Genomic DNA, 21,837 nt, shown 5'->3' on the forward strand with positions numbered 1-21,837 from the left:
CAGTTTAAGACAATAAGATCGCAATATTTTCTACTTAAAACTGTATGATCGCGAGATTTTTTGCTTGAGCCTGATAGATCGCAAAATTCAATGTTTAAGATGGCAAAAAATACTTATTATAAGACCGCGTTATCACGAGATTTCATTGCTGAGACCTTGAGATCGTAAGAGTTCTTTCTGGAGATTTACAGATCAACAGATTTTTTGCTTACATCCGTAAGATCGTTAGAATTTTAAGCCTACAAAAGTTATCTTTCAGACATATAAAATGCTAAAAAAGAACAATTTCTTGAAGTAAATGTACCCTTTTTTAAAAAATAAACTGTCTTAAAAACGACTGAAAATTAAAAAAAAAGGTTAAGAATTTTCATCAATTGCAATAGCTGTGATTTCGTTTTTTTGTGAAAACCAACTTTTAAAATTGATCGTTTTAAAAGAATTTCCCAGTGAAAAAAAAATCACAATACAACTTTTTAACACAATTCCTGTGTTCGCCTTCCATATACCTCGACATTCAATGGTATGGTTTAGAAAAAAAGCAACGATATAAAAGACAAAAGTCTTGTAAATTAATTAAGAAGAAAAAAAGAGAGAAAATTTGCTTTCGAAACAATAAGAAAATTGAGAGAGAAAATGGTGGTTTATCGGTGTCTCTTTGCGCATTTTATTCTTGAAAATTTTGAACAAAAGCAGGAAAAGAGCGCGCTTTTCATGGAGGTTTGTTGGTTGGATGATGCGACTTCCCGTTGGAGCTCTCTCGCCATCTTTTTTCTTTTGGTCACAACAGCATCTTGGTGGAAATGCGATCACAAACGGGGGGAGTTTTATTAAACTAGTTAGTGCTGCATTAATTTGTGGTCTAATTTGATGATGAGTGACGTGCGCAAGAAGGTGCATGTGGCGCGAACACGTTCGTTTGGAATGCAAAAGAGACAGGAAGTAGAAAGTTTTTCGAAAAGAATCGATCGATCATCTGTTTGATCCCATTTGTGGACGAGAGAGAAATCCCGCGGGTCACCAGAAGGTCACCCAAGCACACAATAAAGCACATGGGGAGAGAAAATGTGACACGAAGAGCCATTTGAGGGCACAAACACCCACGTGCTCGTTTAGATTGTTCTTCAACTCGCGCGCCAACAACAATGAGGCACCTTCTGTGTGAGAAAATTGCATCAACATCTCTTGGTTGGAGGAGAAGAGGTTGAGCAATGTGAAGGGCCATTTTATTGAATTAAAAACTTCTTCATTCTCTGAATTTTTGCATAAATTTTTTCAAATTGTTTTTCAGAATTTCTTTTCTTTTTTTTTTATAAACCTTCTGGTCCACTTTCTAAGAAGAATTCTCTAATTTAATATCGTTTGCTAATTTTATTTTTAATCTTGTTGCATTTTAAGCTTGATTTATGTCCGCCATCTTGGTTATCAGAGCGTCCTTTGATAATGACAGTTGAGATTTAAAATTTTCAAGTTATTCAACTGTTTCAGTTATTTGAACGGGTTTCTTGGTCACCTTTGCGTGTCCTTCTTTTGTCAATTTTTTAATTTTTCTTTTATTTAATTTTGCCCTCTATTTAGCCCTTTTTGTACCTAAAATGCATTTGATTTTCACGGCATATTCACACCTTGCACGGTTTTTATTTTTACTCACATTTTTTTTTTAAATTCTCGGCTAAAGTCTGTGGGAAAACCTTGATGCAGATTCGCCATGGGAATGTGTTGCAGGAGAAAATCACGAGAGAGCGAGAATTCAAATAAAGGTCTCGACCTATAAAATGTTTTCTTCTTTTGCTTATTTCTCTGTAGATTGGGGCTCCAGCAGCCACCACCGCCACATGTGTCCCCAAAGATGGTGCCGAAGGTTCCAAAGCCACCGATGGGTCGTCGTGTGGAGATGGAACGTGCCACATCGCCACCGCGACGCTTTGAATCATCCCTGGGGAGTGATGATACGAGCACACGAGAGTCCGAATGTAGTGGTGAACACTCACCAACGAGTCCCATTTCTCCTGTAGCCGGTGGAGCACCCAGGGCCACCCTGTATGACTCCCTGGCGGCTGAATTGCGCGCCAAATTGAATGGAAATGGCCCGCCGTTGCTCCTTCCGCCGCGTGACTACGACACAATGCACAGATCAAAAGGAAATTTGGCAGCCACAGAGCTTCGAAGGTGCCAGAATCAGTTGATTGTGGGTGCACCGAATTCGGGGAAGCAGGGTGTCTCATCGCGTGGCTCATCGGGTATTGGATCGGATCTCGCGCCAAGTCCAGAACGACAAGATGGACAAACATCCAGTGGTGAGTTCTTCCTTTCTTTCTCTATTTTTTTTTCTTAAGCATCCAACCGTACCGGAAATACCGATTGAGACTTCCTCAATCACCCTGTGCGAGGAATGTGCAATGCAGCGCCCCTTTTTCCATAAGCAAGATAAAATTCACCTCACATTGCAAAGAAGAAGAAAAAAACTCGTTCGCGAAATCACCGGCATCCGGATGAATGGAATGCAAGTGCATGAATTCACTGCATCTCTCGGGTGACACAGTGACACATAAAAAATCATTTAAACGTCTGACCAAAGCAATTGGCAGACTTGCTTATATAGCTGCCATGGCACGACGAAGAAGAAATCCGTTGGCGGGGAAAAGTGGCTGCGTGAGATGATGGCAAATAAATCAATTTCGGGCATTCATTTCGCATTTCTGGCGTGTTGGAGATCTCTTCGTGGCCAACAAGTGAAAATAACGTAAACTCGGGCCGCGATGATCTACTTTTGTCACCATCGCGCGCGCAAGGTGGTGAATCATTCGTATAATGTGCTCGTCTCCTCACAACCTACAAGCTATTTAATCAGCAAAAGATTGAGAGAAAGAGCAAAAATATCTGAGAAAGTATTTAATAAAATTCAATAAAATATTGGAGATTAGAAGTTCGTTGAAGACCAATTGATAAATTGAAGGACTTCATTAAATAATCTCTTTTAGATCAAAATTGAAGTTATAAAATCTTTTAATTCGATAGTACTGCAAATTGTAAAACAAGAAAAAAGCTTCAAAATATCATTATAGATAGGTAAATTAGTTCACACGAATTCTCGATAAAGAATTGTATAAAAATAAGAAGTTTTGAATTTCCTCCCGCTAATCGTTTGCAACTCTATAAATTGTTAAACAATTTATTGTATTATATAGTCTAAAAGTTTAATTTATTCCATAAACATGAATTTTTAGCAATAAATTTTAATCTTAATCTAATCTTAGAAAGACATTGAAAGTTAAGGAGAATTTTTATTGAACCACCAACAGAGCTGAAAGGGCAGAAAGGGTTAATGCCTTAAAGGAAGCAGTCATAGGATATTTCTTTCTAATGTAGTTAATGACATTTTCATGTTTTTCCCATGAAAAAAGCCCCTTCTATTAAATAGAAAATTTGTATTAAAATTCAATAAAGAAAGAAATATTGTAATTTGTTAATGAAAAACCTTTTCCTCCTACACACCAAAATCTCTTTATTGCGTGCCTTTCATTACCTGTGATACCATTCAGCGCAGAGACAAACATTACGGTGTGCAAATAACAATCTAATAAATCTCTAAATGAGCTTGAGGTTTACTGTTTTTTCTTCTTTCTTTCTTCCTTATTGTGGGAAACGCGTGAAAAATTACTTCTCAATTTGCTTTTAACCACCCACAGAGTTCTTTTCATTTCTTTTTTTTTCAGTGTCAATTGCAGTTTTTCTTTTTATCATTTTATTATTATTATTGCTACATCTAGCGTTGAAGAGGCTCTTTATGCCTCTTTTATGCGTTTTTTAATGTTATCTAATTAAGTGAGAAATCTACCGAATAAATATTTTGCTAAATACACGCAATTTTTATTGCCAAAGGTATCGCGGCGGTTAAAATTGAATTATCGATATATTTTCTTGCTCATTTGAGAATACTTATCATGCTCACACGAAACATTTAGAGTGCAAGGTGTACTTCTTGCAATGAAAAAAGTATTTCCCTAAAGATTACATAATTAATGTTTGATGATGTGATTTAACAGTTAAATAATGCACACCTGAAGATATACTTTCTTTGTGATCAGGGAATAGAAAATTCATAATAAAAAAATATTTTTCAAGCTATTGCTCACAGAAGAGATGAATGCAACAATATTGAATGATTTAATAAATTGCAATACGGCTCAATTAATTAATAATAAATTACCATGTCTTTCTTTTTATTTTTACATTAACTACCTTCTATATGTAAAAAGAAATGAATTTATGATGCGAAAATAATTAAAATGAAAGTAATTAGCCTAGGAGGGAGGGGGGGATTTGAAAGGAATAATTTGAATTTGAACGAAAATTTTATATCGATTGAATTGAATATTTGGGGTGAATTCTGTCAAAAATCTTTTCTTTTCATTTCATCAAAAGTTCTTGTAAGATTTTGACAGTTAATTTTTTTAATTCTTTCTATTGCCGTTGTATAAAAGAAAAGAAAGATTTTGTTGTTCTGGGTAACACTCAGAAAGGTCATTAAAGAATTCTGAAAAAGTAATTTTCCTCTTAAAGATTAAAGAAAGGATCAAAACTGTCAAAATCTTTTAATATTTTTCATAGAATATTAAGAGTCTTATAACCGGCGAATTGTAAGAAAAGATTTAACAAAATCTACCATGACTTACAAAAATCGTCTATTCAGCATAAACTTTAATACTGTTACGTGAGGCACCAAAGTCCCAACGGTTCTTGTTGGATGTGAGAAGTGGGGATTGGCGATAAAAGAGCGCACCATGCAAAACGGTGTCCCTTTGTGCCAAGTGAGAGTGCCCAAGCAACAACTCTGTGCAGTGTGTGCCCCTGTGGGGCTGTGGTGGCGCCCCCGAGCTATGTGCTCGCCAGGAAGAGGACCCAATTCCTTCCTATGACGCTCCCCAGTGCGTCTGTTCGCCGTGGAGACGCCTCAAACTCCCGGCGTCCTCGAGGAACCGCTACGACGTCCCAACCGACGCCCTTCGTACAACCTCCGGACGTCCCTTTCGCCATCGAGGCTGGAAGCGCCCCCGTGCGACCTGGCACTCCCCCAAGAGATGCGTCGCCTGGCCACCACCCTCGTGGCTCGACTTTGAGATGTCCCCATTGGCCACTACCGACGCCCGGATGCCCGCGTGGCTTTCGAGGGTTACGTCCCCTCGACGCCCCTGGTCGCCACGCAGAAGGAAAGGGAACCCTCCAACATCATGTGGAAGCCCCAGCGAAGCTCTACAACTCACGCACGCACGTAAGTCGCCTCTCAGTGATTAATGCCCTTCCGGCACTTGGCGTGTGAGACGGCGCGATGAGAGAGGAATTTGAATGACCGGCCGTTATACAGTGCATGACAAATAAATGTGGACGCATTGAAACAAATGTGTTATGGATTTCGCCCCTAATGTCCTGATCGTCCTGACGGTGCCCCAATCTCGTAACAATACTTTGAAGAAATTCAAGAAATATTTTTCATAGAATTTCTGATTAAGTACATAATGGGCCTTATTCAGCGACCAAGAATCCCTTGAAGTTCGTTTGAAATCTTGAAATTTCAGTACAAAATTTAAAGATTTCAAGGGTTTCTTGGTCGCTGAATTACGCCCAATATGTAACCCATCAACTTTATTTTCTAATTTCACCCAGATATTTCAGAGAATTCTTTGAAACTTTCGCAAAGTCCAATTTTAAAGTTATCTGAGAAGTTAATTCTTAATCAAAGATCTTGAAATTTCCCACAAGGAGCTCTTCAAAGTCTTTCTTTAACTTAATCCATTCAAGTTTTGTGGAAATAAATTTTTATATCATTTTTGTGCCCTTAAAGTCAACAAAGAAAATATTCTAAGAAAAATCTGATTAAGAAAATCTTATAATATTTTTTTTTCTTCCACCATATTATTCCCTTTTAAAGTTTATGAGGATATTTTACATGCAAAATATGTATGGGAAAATATTAATTTTATATGAAAAAAAAATTGAGCACAAATACATTTAGGAAATGATTAATGGGGAGAAATTTAATTTTCCTCGCACACGCTCTTTTTGAAATGACTGTAATTTCTTCATTAGTTTGTCTGTCTGTCTTATTTTGCATAAATATTAGACATAAATAGATGAATAGGTATAATATGATACTATTAATATTACTTTAGAGACGAGATAATAACCAGAAAATTAACCTTGATCTGATTAATTTGTTTTTTTTTCTTTTTATCTCTTTTAAAACAACATTCAATCTCAATGCGGAGGATGCCGGAGTTTTGTATGAGGAAAGTGCGTGAGTTCGTTGGAAAGTTTTATCGAACATCTTCTTGGACGCACCGCGGTGGTGTAGTGAAGAAGTTTTAAGAAAAATTTGCATGTTGCACACCTTTTGTGGTTGAAAAATGGGATTTTTCGTTTAAACACTTTTGCCTCTTTGAATTCATGCGCCTTTGCGCACCTCTTTTGCATCATCATCAATCGCGCGACACAAAAACACAAATTTCTTGAATTTACGAATGTGTTTGTAGAACGAGGCATTTTCCATGACCTTGCTTGAAAATTATCCGGCATTTTTGTGTTTTTCTTCGTTTTTTTTCTGTGCACGAAGGAGAAAGAAGAAAAAACTAAAAGAGTTAAATTATCTCGAAAATTAGTGGTTTCACACAGCCTCGTACGCACACCTTCCAATTTGCTCATGACATCATTTTTCTCTCAACTTAAATACATCATCATAATATCACCTTCTGCTGGGTGTGTGCTCTGATAGAGACTTCCAGGCTTGAGATTTAAAAATAAAATCCAATAAAATTAAAAATACTTCAAGGAGGAAAAGGCGTGACAAAGAAGAAATTCCTCAAGATTAATTTTTTTTTCAAGAAAAAAGTTTTAAAAAAAAATGCATTCATCTTGAAAGTCATGAAAGAGAGACGATTAAATTTAATTAATTCATTAAGTCTTGCACGACTTCGGGAGCGCTAAAGTCTTTTCTACTACTTTGCATAACACTTTAATCCGCACAGAGAATCTCCCTCCGCGTGCTTCCTTCGTCGTATTTTCTTCTTCATCGTACCATCATGCACCAATTAACGCCTCAATTGCTCTGACTGATGCACTGAAGAAAATATCTCGCGGGCAAAAGACCCCAGCCGATTGGAAAATGCTGCACAAAAAGGAAATCCTCCTCGTAATGAGAGGAAAGTAGAGGACTGTCTTTTCAAACGTTGTTTTATACTTTTCTTTTCTTTTGCATTTAATCTGTGATATTTTCTTTTTATCTTAAGAAAAATGTCTGACTTGCAAGCGTGTGGGACAGAGTATGTTTAAAATGGAGAAAACTTTTTTTCTTTAGATCCAAAAAGAACTCTTTAAAAATAAAATAAAAAGAACAATTCAGGGCCGAGGTTTATGAAGATATGGAGATTAGGTTATATTTAAATCCTATAATGGCTGGGATGATTTCTAATTAACTGCTTTTACAATTTTTTATGCAATTTTAATGTTTCATAATTCATTTTTAATATTGAACGTTCAATATTTAACGTTTAAATTTTTCCAACTTAATTTATAACTTATGACGATTACGTTTAAATGCTTGGCATTTCCTTTTCTAACTTTTCACGTTTATTTTCTAACGATTAAAGTTCTCTGCTTGAACATTTGACAATTTAACGTTTGACGTTTCTTTTTGCTTAAATTTGACAAAAACTTCTCTAGAGTTTGACGCAATTTCTAACGTTATTGATATGTTTTTTTTTTGTAATTTTAGGTTACGAATAATTTTTTATCATAAACTTAGACTTTCTAAGATCTATTTTTCAATTTATGTTTATTTTAACTCATGAAAGTATTTACTTTTCATTAAAAACTTAAAAATCAAAGAATATAATTTTAAATTCGAGCCAGTACCAAATATTTCATGAGAAATGTTTCAATAAGTGAAACATTGCTTGTTTTTGAATTCCATTGGAATAAAATGGGCTCTATTTAACAATTTTGCCTTCTTTGAATTATATGCAGGCCCAAACATGAAACATTTAATTTTTTCAAATCTTAATGAATTTAATTGTTTTTCTTTGCTAGAAATAACGTTTTTGTTTAAATAAGAGCATAGAAGATATTTAGATTAAGAACTAATGTACCCTAAAAATATTTCTTAATTTGTATGTTCCACATGGACGCGAAAGGGTTAATCCTCTGGCATGAAAAATTTCATCACGATATTCAATGGATGCTCTTTCAGAGAACATTTCGACGTCTTCCTTCATCGTCTTCTTTGCAAATTAAACGCTAATATTTAACTTAAAAGAGCATGAGAAAGGGTTAAAATAAATGATGAATTTTGATCCGCATTTTTTACATTTTCTTTTTTCCCTCAAAGAGCCTTGATTATGACCACAAAAAAAAATGTTTTGTCATCTCATTGACCTTATTTTCTTAAGCCATTCACGCGTGCTCTCTGTGGCATGCAGGAGGGCGCTCATGGGGCACAATTGCACAGACAAAATGGCATTACTATAGGATCAAGGGCACTCATTGGCATTTATTTTATTTATTTGTTTGATTTTTTTTACTGCAGACGAAGACTGGACCAATGACCACCAGGAGTCGGTGATTGTGATGCAGGCACCCCGGCGACCTGCCCCGGTGGACATTAGCCCCATCACACGACCTGCCCAGAGGCCAACGGCAACGTATCTGTACCCCCATGAACCGCCAAGGAATGAGAAGTTCCCCGAGGAGCTGCGTGGGCAGCAGCCAAAGCGACAGGTGCCGAAGAAAATCCCGCCAGAGGAGAGGCAACGCAGGGATTCGTCACAATCACGCGAGGAGGAAGAAGTCAAGCCGGTGCTCATGAAAAATCGTCCACCGTACAATGAAGCACGTTTCCGGGAGGTGTTTGAGCAGGAGCGACGCTATGCTGGTGATGCTGTGCCCAGGAGGTTCCATCATCAAGAAGATGAAGAGGAGGATGAGGATGAGATTGAAAGTCCTCCAGTGAGGAAACAACGTCCGGAGAGAGATGCTGATTTTAGGTAATTTAACAAACAAAAAAAAAAAAGAATTTTTGTAGAGGAAAAAAAATGAATTTTTGAATAAATTTTCAGAGAAAAATCCTTCAGGGAAAATCTAACGGATAAACAGAAATTCCTTGCGGCTGAGAAATACCGACAGACTCGCTATCGTGAGAGGCCTGTGTATGCGGATGAGATGGAGGATGTTGTGGAGAAGATGGAGAAGATTAAGTATCCACGAGGAGTTGCTGAAGGGAAGCCAATGCGCTACAAGGAGCCCCTTTCGGAGAAATCAAGCTACGGGAGTCGAGATAAGTCAATTGAGAGGCCCCCCAAGTATGGAGATTTCTACACCGAAGCTGCCCATGAGAGGAACCCTTATCAGGAGCCTGAAAGTCAACCCTATCGAGAATCAATTGAGAAGATGCTCAAATCACCGGTGATGCGGTATAAATCATTTGACGATGCAAAATACCAGGAAGAGGTGGTTTGGCGTGAGAAGCCACGATACCGCGATGATGCGAGGATGTATCAGTATGCTGGCAGGGAGGAGGAATTTAAGGCACGTGCTCCAACAAAAGCATCACCCAAGGAACGTTTTCACGATGCAAAGGAGAAATTCCAAGCAATGGAACGTGGTGGGGGTGGACATAAACCGTTGAGGCGGTCACAGGAAGCTGCAGCAGCACCACGTAGGGGTTCCCTTGAGCCCCCATCGACGCACTCATTGCAGCGTCAACGATCAAATCCCATTGCTGCCGTAACACGGGAGGAATGGAGCTCAGAGGAAGAGCACCAAATGCAGGAGATTCCTCCGCCAGCCTACACGAGAGCCTACGTGGGTGATGCAGCAGCACCACGAATGGCATCAAGCAAGAGTCTTGGGAATCTCGTAAAGGGCTACCGTCATAGCTATGCTGAACCACGAAATCCCCTCCCCCGAGGAAGTGGACGCGTTGGATTAGCAGCTGTTAATCCTTACTAAAGGAATCTGGCTCTTGCGAAAAAAAGCCTCCTCAATGTTGTAAAATCTTGTAAATTCCTCTTCCTTCCCATTTCTTACAAAATAATGAAGAAAAATTATAGAATGAGATTGTTCTAAAAGGGATTCCACTTCTCCTCCTCCTAACAAAGCATCCCGATGGATTTCTTTTTGGTTTTTTATTATTACAAAATAATTTATAATATAAAAATTAATATAACTACAAAAATAAATATTCTTCGTCTTGTATTTTATGTGCCTTGTGTGAGAGAGAAAGAAATTAATTCTTTTTGGTGGAAAATTTAATTTTCCCATCTCTCTCTTAAGTTTTTTTTTTATATACTCAGAAGCGCCAAAAAAGGGGTGATTATCTGGCTGAAAAATAAAATGAATATTCGGAAAAATTCTTTGAAAATTATTTATTTAAAAAGTATTTTTTAATGAATTATTCCTAAATATTCAGAGAGAAATATCAAAACATTCAGCGAATAAATCTACCCCTAGGCCCATACCCTTTTTCCTCTACCCCCTTTTGTAATCGCTGTAATGAAAAATATAAAAAAATAAATTAATTAATAATACGACAAAAAAGTTTTTCTTTCTCAAATCGTAATGTAAAGATGTTAGCATTTATAATCATATATTTTTAATTTTTGAAATTTCTTATAAAAATCAGGAGTAACCTGAATGTTTTCTAACGTTTGACATTTCTAATATTTGACGTTAGTTCTAAAACGTGGGGACAATGTGGATTTCGTGATGGCATCCGGCACAAAAACAATTATGTAAAAAGAAGCTCCGAAACGATTAAAGTAAATTTTTAAATTCTTTGACATTTTCCCTGTTTGACGTTTCTCTTGTAACGTTTGTTTATTTTTCATGTTTGATCTTTGCTTTCTAGTAATTTGATATTTATTATAAAGTTTGACATTTTGTTATAACGCTTTTGACGTATCTAATATAATTTTTGTCAGTTCCAATGCTGACGTTTCTTTTCTAAACACTTTTTTAACGTTTGACGTTTTTATTTGTAAAAACGTTTGAAAATCTTCTTTTTGAATCCTATTTCAAATAATAACTACAAGACAAAAAATCATATTTTATGCTTTTTGTCTTTTCAAAATACCCATAGAATCCTTTTGACTACGTCACACTTTTGAGGATCTTTCAAATTAGATTTTAGAGCGCAAAGTAAGTCTTTTTCTTTTTTTTTAATTTTTATTTTTCATTAAATGTTTTAAATTTATGAGATTGATTTCTTATCCATCATGACCTATTACATTTAATTCATCCCCCATTGCCCCCTTGTTTTATATCCTATCCCTTCCATACTTGATATGCAGCGCCATGTGCTTCTTGGCATGATCACCACGGGCGAATGCTTTGTCACAGATATTGCATTTGTGCTTCTTCTCCCCGGTGTGGGTGATGAAGTGACGATCCCTCGCTGCCACCGATGAGAACTTTTTCTTGCACATTGTACAGCCAAATTTAACATTCTCATGCCTACCCTTGTGCTCACGCAGGCACGCCATTGTCGTGACGGCTTTCCCGCAGATTTCACACACGTACGACTTAATGCCCATGTGGCTGCGTAGATGGGGATTGAGGCCGGTCTTTGAGCGGAAGGCCTTCCCGCAGATGTGACACTTGAAGGGTTTTTCATTTGTGTGGATGCGGAAGTGCTCCTGGAGGTGGTAGCGTGAACCGAAAGTTCGGGGGCATTTACTGCACTGAAAAGCCTTCTCACCCGTGTGCGTTGCCATGTGCCGTTTGAGTTTATCAAAACTGAGGAAACCCTTTGAGCACAACTCACAGATGTACTTCCGTTGCCGATGCATGTGCATGTGATTCCGGTAGGTTCGTTGGGATTTCAGTGCCTTTCCGCATTTTGTGCATTTGAACGCGTATTCAGCGGACTTTCGTTTCTTCTTCTTTGTAGCATCATCTTCCTCCTCTGTGGCACTGTCTTCCTCAGAAGATTGGGCAGGAGAATGACTACCGAAGGATCTGTGAAAGAAAAGAATAATAAATGAAATATTCAAGTCAAAGAATCCTAATCTTCCTCACCTAACACTATTGGATTCATCTTTAACCGGAAAAGGTTCAATTGCCTCCACAAATTCCTCATAGGGTTCATTTATTTCTTCCTTCACATCGGGCTCTTCATCCTTAACATTCACTTCCGGCCATTCATCCTTTGTAGCCTGGATGAAGACAAATTTGTGAAAATCCGCAATTTGTGCGTGAGATATGACAATTTCTGCGTCGAATTTTTCTGTTTTCAAATCATTTCCCGGATTTACGTCGCTGCAGGAAATTATCGTTTCAGCACCTGCTGTTCTTATTTGCTTAACCACCTTTGGGCATCCATAAATTAGTATTCGGCACATCCTTCTTCCCAATTTAGTTCTCCTTTGATTTTTTTTGTTTGTTTTTATTATTGTTATTTTGCTTTGATTGGAGATGTTGTCACGAATTGACTTTGAAGGTAAAATTCCCACTCCCTGACTCACAGCATGCCGTTGAAAGGTTTCAGACGGAAGCGCGAAAAGTTTTTTTTTGAGGTTATGTTCCCTGTTGGAGTTGTGTTTTTGTAAAATTTTAACAAAAATATGTCTGATGTAATGAATTCTGCACATTAATCCTGAAAGATTAAGACAAAGTTTCCTTCGCATTTCACTGGGATAAATCACTTTTTTCCGGCTTAAAGAATCAAATTTTTCCCTCCAAATCTTCACCTACTACTTCTCCATCTTTGATGGACTTGACAGATTGAAAGAAACCATTCAACGTTGTAAAAAAACAACATTTGACGTTAAAAACCTTTGATTATTCTTCCCAAATTTTTCTTTTAACTTCCTGGACAGTTTTAAGAAACTTTTACTTCTAATTTAAAAGAATTATGTGCAAGATATTGATTTATGGGTGTCAGGGTGTTAATAACCATACCATAAAAGATGGAACAACAATTGTTTTTTGCCGAAGAAATGGTGATGCCACTTTGGGAGGCATTCAGTCGGAGATTATCATTCCGCATGATATCCTTCCGGAAACGAAGGAAATTATCTTCATGCCCTACATTAAGGAGGAGGAAACAGAGGAACGACTTGATGAGCCCCACTCAGAGACGGTTGAAGTGATTCCTGAGTATTCAGATGATGATGATGATGATTACGATAATGATTATGAAGATACGCAGCCCATTAAGGAGATAAAGCAGGAAAAAGAGGAAGTGCCTACGCGGAAGACCAGGTTCGCTAAATTGAATCTTCCTGAAACATCAGAATCATCTGTAAAAGAGATACCTATTTCTAGATCCGTAAAATGTACAAAACCACTAAAGAAGAAGCGCCGAAGGACATCCGGAAGCATCAAGAGGGAGGATATTGATTTTGTAACGGAAAATGGGAGATTGAAGTGCAATCAATGCGCGAAAACACTCAAAACTCAGCGAAGCTTCCGGAATCACATTAAATTGCACCGGAGGCGGAAGTATGAGTGTGAGCACTGTGGACGGGGCTTTTCGAGCATTGAGAAACTAGAGCGACACATGAGAGTCCACACAGGGAAGAAGCCCTTTATGTGTGAACTATGCTCCCGGACATTTGACTACCGACACAGCTTGGACATTCACATGCGGAGTCACACAAAAGAGCGCCCCTATTCATGTCATCTCTGCACCAAGACCTACACCACAAAGGGGAACCTCAATCTCCATCTACGTGCCCATGCGGGTGTTAAGATGTTCGTATGCGAAGTTTGTGGGAAGGCGTGTGACACAAAGGGCAACCTCCGGAAGCACATGGAGATTCACAATGATGAACGTGTGTTTGAGTGCAAAATCTGCCTGAAAACCTTCCTGCATCCAGCATCACGAGATCGACACCTCAAATCTCACACAGGGGAGAAAAAGCATAAATGCGACATTTGCAATAAGGCCTTTATGAGGCGTGATCATGCAAACAACCACATGGCCGTGCATATAAAGAAGATTCAGCTTCAAGGACCAAGTTAGGAAAGATATTTCTTAGCAACGTCCTGTCATTCCTTTGCTGACTTGCAGCAGCAAGTTCTGCTATATTGAGCGTCCCCCACGCCAACAAGGGCGCCATCATGTGGTGAACATACTGAAACATCAAACAGCAGCCATTGCTGCGTAGCAACTTGAAGTTTATATTAGATTGTCCAATATTTACACAGATTTCTAACCTAAGTGTTGCGTACTCACTAACGGGCAAGCCGGAATTGTAAAATATAGATCCCATGCTGGTCTCCGATTTCGGGTAGAGCCACACAGAATGAAATGTTGCCGTGGAGGTGGATTCTATGCACTTTATTACTTCAATATTTACAAGAAAATTACACTATTGAGTTCTAATTGAGAGAGCTACTACTACGGTGCGTGTAGACGCGTTGACGGTTACCGTAGGAAGAGAACGAGTTCGTCGCGAAGAGCAACTCGTTGTGTTAGGGCGCTACAGAGATGGCAGCATTGACTGTCGCGTTCTACCACAACACTAAGATATTCACATAAATTCAGTAGAATTTTGATGTTCTGTCTTATTCATCCCCATTGAATGTAATGGTAAAAATGTTAGGTTAGAAATCCGGAAAAATATTGGACAAACCAATACATTTTTTGAATAAACTTTTCTTCCCGGAACGGTTTAATGTGCTTCCCGTAAAGTGCCATAAGAGTTTGGAAGTTGTATAGTCATCCTTCCCATTGCATCAGGAAGTTTTTAAGGGATATTAGGAATCTCATTTTTTACACCCGGTTGATCCTTGATGTCATCTTTGGATCAAAATCTGAGTTTAAAAAAAAATTCTCGCAAATTGCAAAGAGGACTTAAATGAACAGATTTTGATCCAAAGATGACATCAAAAATCAGCCGGGAGTTGAAAAGAAACTTCCTAAAATCCCTTAGAATCTTCCTAATGCAATGAACAGTCTTCTTAAACAACTTCCAGGCACTTATGGCACTTTCCGGGAAGCACATCAAACAATTCCGGGGAGAAAAGGTTATTCAAAAAATGTACAAATTTCAAGTTGCTTTGCTGTGCGTTGATTCATAAATAAAACGTTCTTTGCAAATAATTCTCTGCATTTTTCAATGTAAATTAACTTTACTCAATGTAAGTATTAAAGATTGAGAATTTTTGTGATTTTACTGAGCCCTTAATTCCCCAAGAAACTATCCTTGAGTTCCCTTAATTTTAAACTAAACATTTGTGTCTAATGCTAAGCACCTGTTGCTGCATGTTTGGCATGTTGCGTGCGTTGTTCCTTTGTAATTGCCACCCCCAATCATCACCCCAACAAAACCCACCCACAAATGGCGAAAAATACTTCCACTGAGCGAACCACATCCTCCTGTCAAGGAAGAAATCAATAGAATACCACCAAAAGTTTGATCGATGGGATTTCTCCGTTGTTTGTGCATTGGAATTGTGTGTTACCCACAGGAAGCGCATTGGAAATGTTTACAAATCTCCGGAAGAGAATAAGGAAGTTGAGTAAATCCCGCTCTGTGTCCCCCTTCATCCCGCCACAGAGGCAATTCTGTTCAAATGAAATTCACGAACCAACCTTTGAGTGTTGCTTCGACGATGGAAGCTTTCATGACGGCCCCAAAATGCGCAATCCCACGCAGAGTTTCTTCTTTTGGAATTTATGTGATAAACTCGAAAGTGCCCGCATCACAGACACCACACCGGGGATTGAGAGGTTGTACGAGAAACTTCCGGAGCACGATAAGAAGATTCTCAATCGCATGGCTAGGAAGCGCACGGAGGAGAGTCTAATGGCGGAAGATGCAGAAATTGCCCATAAATACTGGGATGAAGAGAAGCAGACACGACGAACGATGCAGGAGCAACATCAGGAGCAGCTGAATCGTGTTATCCGGGAGAATCGTGAACGGGAAACGCGTGAGACGGAAGATCGTCTGGCCACACTGGAAAGTCGCGAAAAGTATCACCGTGAGAAACTGAAGCGGGAGATTTGTGACAAAAATCAACGTCTTATGCATCGCCTGCGTAGCCTTCGGATGCAACGGGAGATGCGACAGTGTGAGAAGCGACGTACCCAGACACACCGACTCCAGGTGGCTGCTATAAATCACCAAGAGCACGAACTTGACAACCAAATTCGCCAGCAAATCCTCTATGATCAGCTTGAGGTGAAAATCGCTCGTGCTGACCACCTACGACGTCGCATCCTTGATGTCCAGAAGAACCGCATTCAGGCAGACAATGAACTCCAGCAGCGTATTCATGCCATCAAGTACCAGGAAGTGCAGCGTCTCAATCAATTTCGTCACCACAAACTCCTGCTGCATGTCAAGGAAACCGATAGGCGTGCTGAGAAAATTCGTGAAGCAAAACGACGTGATCTGGAGGAGTCGCGTCACGTTGCGGAGAGTTCGAGAACCCTTAGAGACTTCATCAGACGCTCCTTGAGTCCCGAAGTATTTCGTGCAATGAACTGTCGCAGCGTGGCATCCGATAGACCACTGTCCAATCTCTCCTTCCAGAGTCACGTTAAACTAGGCTAAGAAAAACTCCGCAGCAAACTTCATTGGACTATATACTGCTTTATTTTGAGAGGGAGGCACACATCACCTATCCCTCAGATCAACAAGCCACTAAAATGCATCAACAATGATATAGAGTTCAATAAAATACTCAACAAGATCAACAGTCTAATACCCAAACCCATTCCCAAATTAACTGGTTGTAGGCTATCCGGAGTACTGCAGATGCGCGTTTTTGCTTCTTTATCTCCAAGCTCTTTCAGTTTTCTTTGGATCAGAAGAGTCTCCTGCTTTTGACTCTGATCTTTTAAGACTTCATTAGTAAATTGACGAATGAAGAAAAAACTTTACTTCTGATCTAAGGCTTCATCAACAAATAAGTGTAAGTCCTGATGAAGGTTTTGAAAACAGCTTCCAGTTTTCAAACAGTTTTGTCTTCTACTAAGGCCTTAATTCTAAGCTTGTTCTAGCTCTGCTTTTGACGTTTTTATTTTAGTCTTCATTACTAAATTGACGAATGAAGAAAAAAATTTACTTCTGATCTAAGGTTTCAAAGGACTAAGGACTTTAAGATTGTTCGAACTCTGTTTTTAGACGTTGTTCCCTAAGTCTTCATTACTAAATTGACGGACAAAGAAATTTTACTTCTGATCTAAGCCTTAATTAAAACTAAGTCCTGATGAAGGTTTTAACAGCTTTCAGATGTGAAATAGTTTTGTTTTCTATTGAAGCCCTGACTCTAAGCTTGTTCTAACTCTGTGACGTTTTTATTTTAGTCTTCATTACTAAATAGACAAATGAACAAGACGTTTTACCTCAGATCTAAGGCTTCATCAAAACAAACAAGCGTAGGTCCTGATGAAGGTTTTGACAACAGCTTCCAGTTTCTTCGGTAAATCAAAGCATGCAAAATATTTTTAGGTCTAAGACTTCTGCTCAGACCTTCAGCAGTTTTAAGCTTTCTTTCAGCCTTCTTCAAAATCAGTTAATACCAACTGCTAAAAGACATAAAAACTGATACTTCTTTAACAGTTTCGTAGGATTCCAGGACTTCTCTTCTAAGTCTTCTTCTTCAGTTGATTTGAAACTGATTAAGATCATCTTAGAGACTATCTTTTCTGACCCATTCAGTCAAGCTTTTAGCCCTTTTTGAAGATTCTGTTAGTCCTTCGTCAAAACCGTTGTAGGCTCCAACTTTTTTGTTCATTAGTAAAGCAAACCTGCAGTACTCCTGATATCCTCACCGCTTTCTTGGAAGCCACTAAATTACTTCCAATTTTTTAAAACTAAATCGACTTATTGCGAAGAAATAAATTGTTTAGGAAACAATACCTAAAGAATAGAAGAAATCCAGAAGATGAATCACTTCTACTCGAATGTTAAAGCTACAGTTGTAAATGGAAGTACAGGACAGTGAGTTTCTAGTTGCAGTGCACTCGCCATGCTGTCGGCAGCTGCTTCAAAGTCATTCAATTTTTCCAGCACTTGCCCCAGTGTGAACCACAGATGAGCGTGATTCGGATCAATTTGCACAGCATCCCGGAGAACCTTCTCAGCAAGACGTGGCTGCTCGAGAAGGTGGTAGGTCTCACCGAGAGCTCTCAGTGCATCGGTAAAGTAGGGATTAACCGATACGGCATCGAGGAAGTTTTGCTTTGCCTCATTCAGTTGATTCTGATGCAGAAATACTTGACCACGTTGATACATTACCTGTGGCGAAAGGATATTGATGGTGGCTGCCTCCTGGACACAGTTCATGGCTTCCGATGGTTGATCCAGAGCCAAATAGACGTCTGACATTAGCAGCCAGATGCGTATTTGCAGGACAAGTGCCTTCTGGGGACCCTGACGTGGACTTAGGGAACTCAGGGAGCTTGCTGCTTCACTCAATGCTTGCTCAATGCGTGATGCTGAGATTGAGGCAGCATGAACTGAACCTTTAGGGAGAGAAAACAAACAAACTTAGCAGGCTTGTGCCGGGAAATGCAAGAAAGTCCTGAACTAACTTGAATCACGATCGGAAAGTTGGGAAGAATGATGAATGGTACTTCGGGTATCTGAATGCTTCTCAATGCCATCAACTGTGGACTCTCCACTCAATTGATTCTCATACAACTCCTTCCACTTCATGAGCAATGTCTGGGCTGTATTGAGCGCCTTCTCCCCGTCATTCAGATGCAACTCCAGATGTGCCTTCAACTGGTACAGACTCAAATTATCCGGAAACTCCATTAGGGCATCCTCAATGACCGCCAGGGCTTCTTTGTGCCTCCGATTGGCCGTTAGGAGTAGAGCAAACAGTTGCAGGCTACTTGCATGCTCAGCCCTAAGAGCAAGAGCCGTCTGGATGTGTACCATGGCTGAGGGAATGTCATGGGTCAGGGCGTACTGTAGGGCAAGATAGAATTCCGACAGATGATCATTTGGGTCTGCTTGAACGGCCTTCTCAAAGGCATCCAGTGCCTGCCTGTGGTACTTCTCACGCTCCGAACGTAGTGTAAAACCCAGAGCAATTTGCTGCCATCCGATCCCAACGAGAAGTTGGGCACGCGATGGCCTAAGACTCTGTCCCTTCACTTCCTTCTTTAGGGCCTTCTGTGCATGCTCAATGCCCTCCTGCATTCGTCCCAGATGCTCATAGCACAGACGAGCGGACATTAGGCACGGAAGTGGATCCATAGGTACCAGGAGCGATGACTCCGTAAGGGCACTACAAGGGTTTGAAGAGAAAATGTACTGGTAAGCTGACCAAGCTTACGAGAGCTGTGTTTCTTTCAGTGTACTAATTTTGTGAGAGCAAACTAGAACGCAAATTCATTTAAATACGCACAAAGTCGGGAAAAGTTGAAAGGTCATAACCTAAGAAATGTTTAGAAGGCCATATCTCGGGAACGGATCCATAGATTTTCGATTTCGAGCTATCGTTGGAAAGGTCTTAACCTCAACTATAACATATTAAAATGTGTAGTAAATCGATAATGGCATTTTCGAAATATTCAAGTTCGAAACTTTGATTTTGACTTTAGCGCCTCTCGCGGTCATTTCTCGAAGTTTCAGTGTTCTATATATTTGTAGGGTTTCACAAAACCTTTCAATTGCGCTTGAGTTAATCAAAATCGGACTTATAGATCCCCAAATGTATAACATGTCAAATTTGGAACTCGATATTTTCAAAATGACGACATAAAATTTTTAATTTTTTTTTATAAAAAGAATGTTATAGTAGTCTATAATATATCAAAAATTGAAGCAAATCGATAATGGCGTTTTCGAGATATTCATCGAAAACTCATTGAAAATTTTGTTTTTGATTTTTTGCCCCCCTAGCGGTCTTTTTAGAAACTTCAGATGTTCTAGAAAGTTGTAGGGTTTGTTGAGAGCTTTCATTTTACCCCGAGTTGATCAAAATCGGTCAAGCCGCTTTAGAGTTTTGATCGATTTTCGATGAAAAATTGTGGCGGCCATATTGACTAAATGACCTGACGGATTTTCGAAAATGAAACATCGTTGGAAACAATGCTGTAACAACGCGAGAGTATAGAGGTAGAAGAGAGTGGAGAGGGGTGAATTAGGCAGAGAGGAAAAGAGAGGCCAGAGTGCTTTTAAGCGACTAAGTCATTATGTACTCAAACTAGAACCAGAGCAGTTTAATTGTGAGACTGAGGGTCAGGGGTTACTGGGGGAGTTGCCTACAGCCCACACGTGGCACCAATTTGGTAAGTGTGCCACAATTGGTAAATTTTTCATGTTTTTTTTTTCAATGTTTAACAATAAAGGACTCACCGTACAGCTTGAGCATGATTCCCAGTACTGGCCAGACTCAGGGCGTACTGCCTCCACACATGCTGCTCACCAAAAGTGAACTTAAGCGCCTTCTCGAAGCTCTGATGGAGCAATGATGCGAGACCCCAGCGCACTGTGGCCAATGCCAAGAGATCATACACTGCCGTTGCATTGCCAATGGTGTGGGAACGCACATCCCGGAATTCCGGACTCACACTGAGCACAGCATCGCGTACGGCGAGTGATTCAGAGATGAGGAGCAGCAGGATGGTCTCCTCGGGTTGATTGCGTGGCATAAATTGATTGCGACTCGTGTACTTCCGTGGCTTCCAGAGTTTCTTGCCGTGAGCACTGCGCGGGAGGGTGGTGGTACTCGGTGGGGTGTAGATGGTGCCCGAGACGCCACGCAGGAGAACTTCAGCCAGCTGTCGCGCCAGCGTGAGACGCAGAATCTGCGTGGCTTTCGTTTCAACTGCAGTCAACATTGCGCGATACCTTTCGATGGCTTCCTGGAGCTTCCCGGCCTTTATGAGGACAATTGGGGCACGCTGTAGGGCTGTCTCGAGAATGGCACCCATTCGACGGGGTTCAGAGACAATTGCATTGGCCCCACTGTCCTGATCTTGAAGGTAGAGTAACCCCAGATCGGCTGCTCGCTCAAAGGAAGTAATCTGAAAGAGTAGAAGGAGGAATCAAAGAGTTTTTAAAGAATTTCCGGAAGATGAAAGAAATCTCACCATTTCACTTTCTCTCTCGGCCAATTTGTACCGCGATGAACCCTTCTGTGGACCCTGATTCTCCAAGCTTAACCCCTTGATGGCATAAGACTCCGCAAGGATCCTCAAACTTCGCCTGGAGAAGAAGATTTAAAGAAATGAGAATTTCTCGTAATTCCTTGGCTAATATTTTAAAACTTACGGCGTGAGTTCCTTCTCACTAAGAGAATTGAGTTCTGCTTTGGTAAAGTGCTCCAGAACTTCATCGTACGTGCCACAGGCATAGGCCAACTTGGCCAGGAGAAGGTGAGCATCGAGAGCAATTCCAGCCTTCTGACCATCCTCTCCTGTGACCATTTGCAGGAAGCTCTTCGCCTCAGTTAATCCCGTCTTGGCTTTCGCATAATTCGCCTCAATGGGGGGATTCTCATCCAGGAAGCTCTCCAGTTTCCCTTCTCCAATGAGGAAATTCGATAAGCTCTCATAGTGCGGACTGCCCAACTTCAGTTCTTCCGCCAATTCAATCACTCTCTTCCACTTTCCCTCACTCCGGCAGTTCTCAATTGCCGTCTCGAGTTTCCCCGTGCCACGGCTGCGATTGGTCATCTTCGGGAATGGCTCAGATAAAGGATTTTCACAGAATTTTCCCCACGACACTCACAAGAATCACAACACAATTTTTCCCCGACCAACGTGAAATTTTTACAAAGTTTGAAGGTTTTGCTTTACTTCAAATTATTCGTTGGTACACTGTGAAATTTTGAGTACTTTGTACATGAATCTTCAGTGTCTTTAATACACTGAAA

General features: G+C 39.8%; 5 protein-coding genes across 6 annotated transcripts in view; 3 read left to right on the plus strand and 2 right to left on the minus strand.

Annotated features, from left to right (window-relative positions):
* Window positions 1-10,584, plus strand: part of LOC129796074 (ABC transporter F family member 4) — a 41,607-nt gene extending 31,023 nt beyond the window's left edge. Inside the window, exons 4-6 of the mRNA XM_055837776.1 lie at window positions 1,804-2,294; window positions 8,576-9,032; window positions 9,105-10,584. Of these exons, the coding sequence (XP_055693751.1) occupies window positions 1,804-2,294; window positions 8,576-9,032; window positions 9,105-9,996 (1,840 nt within the window). The 3' untranslated portion in view covers window positions 9,997-10,584. The remainder of the gene's footprint in view (window positions 1-1,803; window positions 2,295-8,575; window positions 9,033-9,104) is intronic.
* A 607-nt stretch (window positions 10,585-11,191) lies between these two features.
* Window positions 11,192-12,386, minus strand: LOC129796190 (zinc finger protein 501-like). Its single transcript, XM_055837967.1, has 2 exons — window positions 12,064-12,386; window positions 11,192-12,003 (listed from the first exon to the last, which is right to left on the minus strand). The coding sequence occupies exons 1-2, from the start codon at window positions 12,384-12,386 to the stop codon at window positions 11,304-11,306; spliced, it is 1,023 nt and encodes a 340-aa protein (XP_055693942.1). The 3' UTR covers window positions 11,192-11,303.
* Window positions 12,387-12,787: 401 nt separating this feature from the next.
* Window positions 12,788-15,094, plus strand: LOC129796170 (zinc finger protein 765-like). Its single transcript, XM_055837945.1, has 2 exons — window positions 12,788-13,248; window positions 13,312-15,094. The coding sequence occupies exons 1-2, from the start codon at window positions 12,899-12,901 to the stop codon at window positions 14,009-14,011; spliced, it is 1,050 nt and encodes a 349-aa protein (XP_055693920.1). The 5' UTR covers window positions 12,788-12,898; the 3' UTR covers window positions 14,012-15,094.
* A 68-nt stretch (window positions 15,095-15,162) lies between these two features.
* Window positions 15,163-16,690, plus strand: LOC129796175 (coiled-coil domain-containing protein 177). Its single transcript, XM_055837950.1, has one exon. The coding sequence runs from the start codon at window positions 15,477-15,479 to the stop codon at window positions 16,551-16,553; it is 1,077 nt and encodes a 358-aa protein (XP_055693925.1). The 5' UTR covers window positions 15,163-15,476; the 3' UTR covers window positions 16,554-16,690.
* Window positions 16,573-21,757, minus strand: LOC129796063 (tetratricopeptide repeat protein 7B). 2 transcript variants are annotated; one of them, XM_055837754.1, is made up of 6 exons: window positions 21,234-21,757; window positions 21,053-21,167; window positions 20,316-20,986; window positions 18,539-19,242; window positions 17,865-18,469; window positions 16,573-16,643 (listed from the first exon to the last, which is right to left on the minus strand). In XM_055837754.1, exons 1-5 carry the CDS (start codon window positions 21,635-21,637, stop codon window positions 17,901-17,903), a joined length of 2,463 nt encoding a protein of 820 aa, XP_055693729.1. In that variant the 5' UTR covers window positions 21,638-21,757; the 3' UTR covers window positions 16,573-16,643; window positions 17,865-17,900. The 2 variants fall into 2 exon arrangements, with proteins under 2 accessions (XP_055693729.1, XP_055693728.1); XM_055837753.1 differs by having other exon boundaries at window positions 16,573-18,469.
* Window positions 21,758-21,837: the final 80 nt, after the last annotated feature.

Source organism: Lutzomyia longipalpis, chromosome 4, assembly GCF_024334085.1.
Source record: "Lutzomyia longipalpis isolate SR_M1_2022 chromosome 4, ASM2433408v1".
Lineage (NCBI taxonomy): Eukaryota > Metazoa > Arthropoda > Insecta > Diptera > Psychodidae > Lutzomyia > Lutzomyia longipalpis.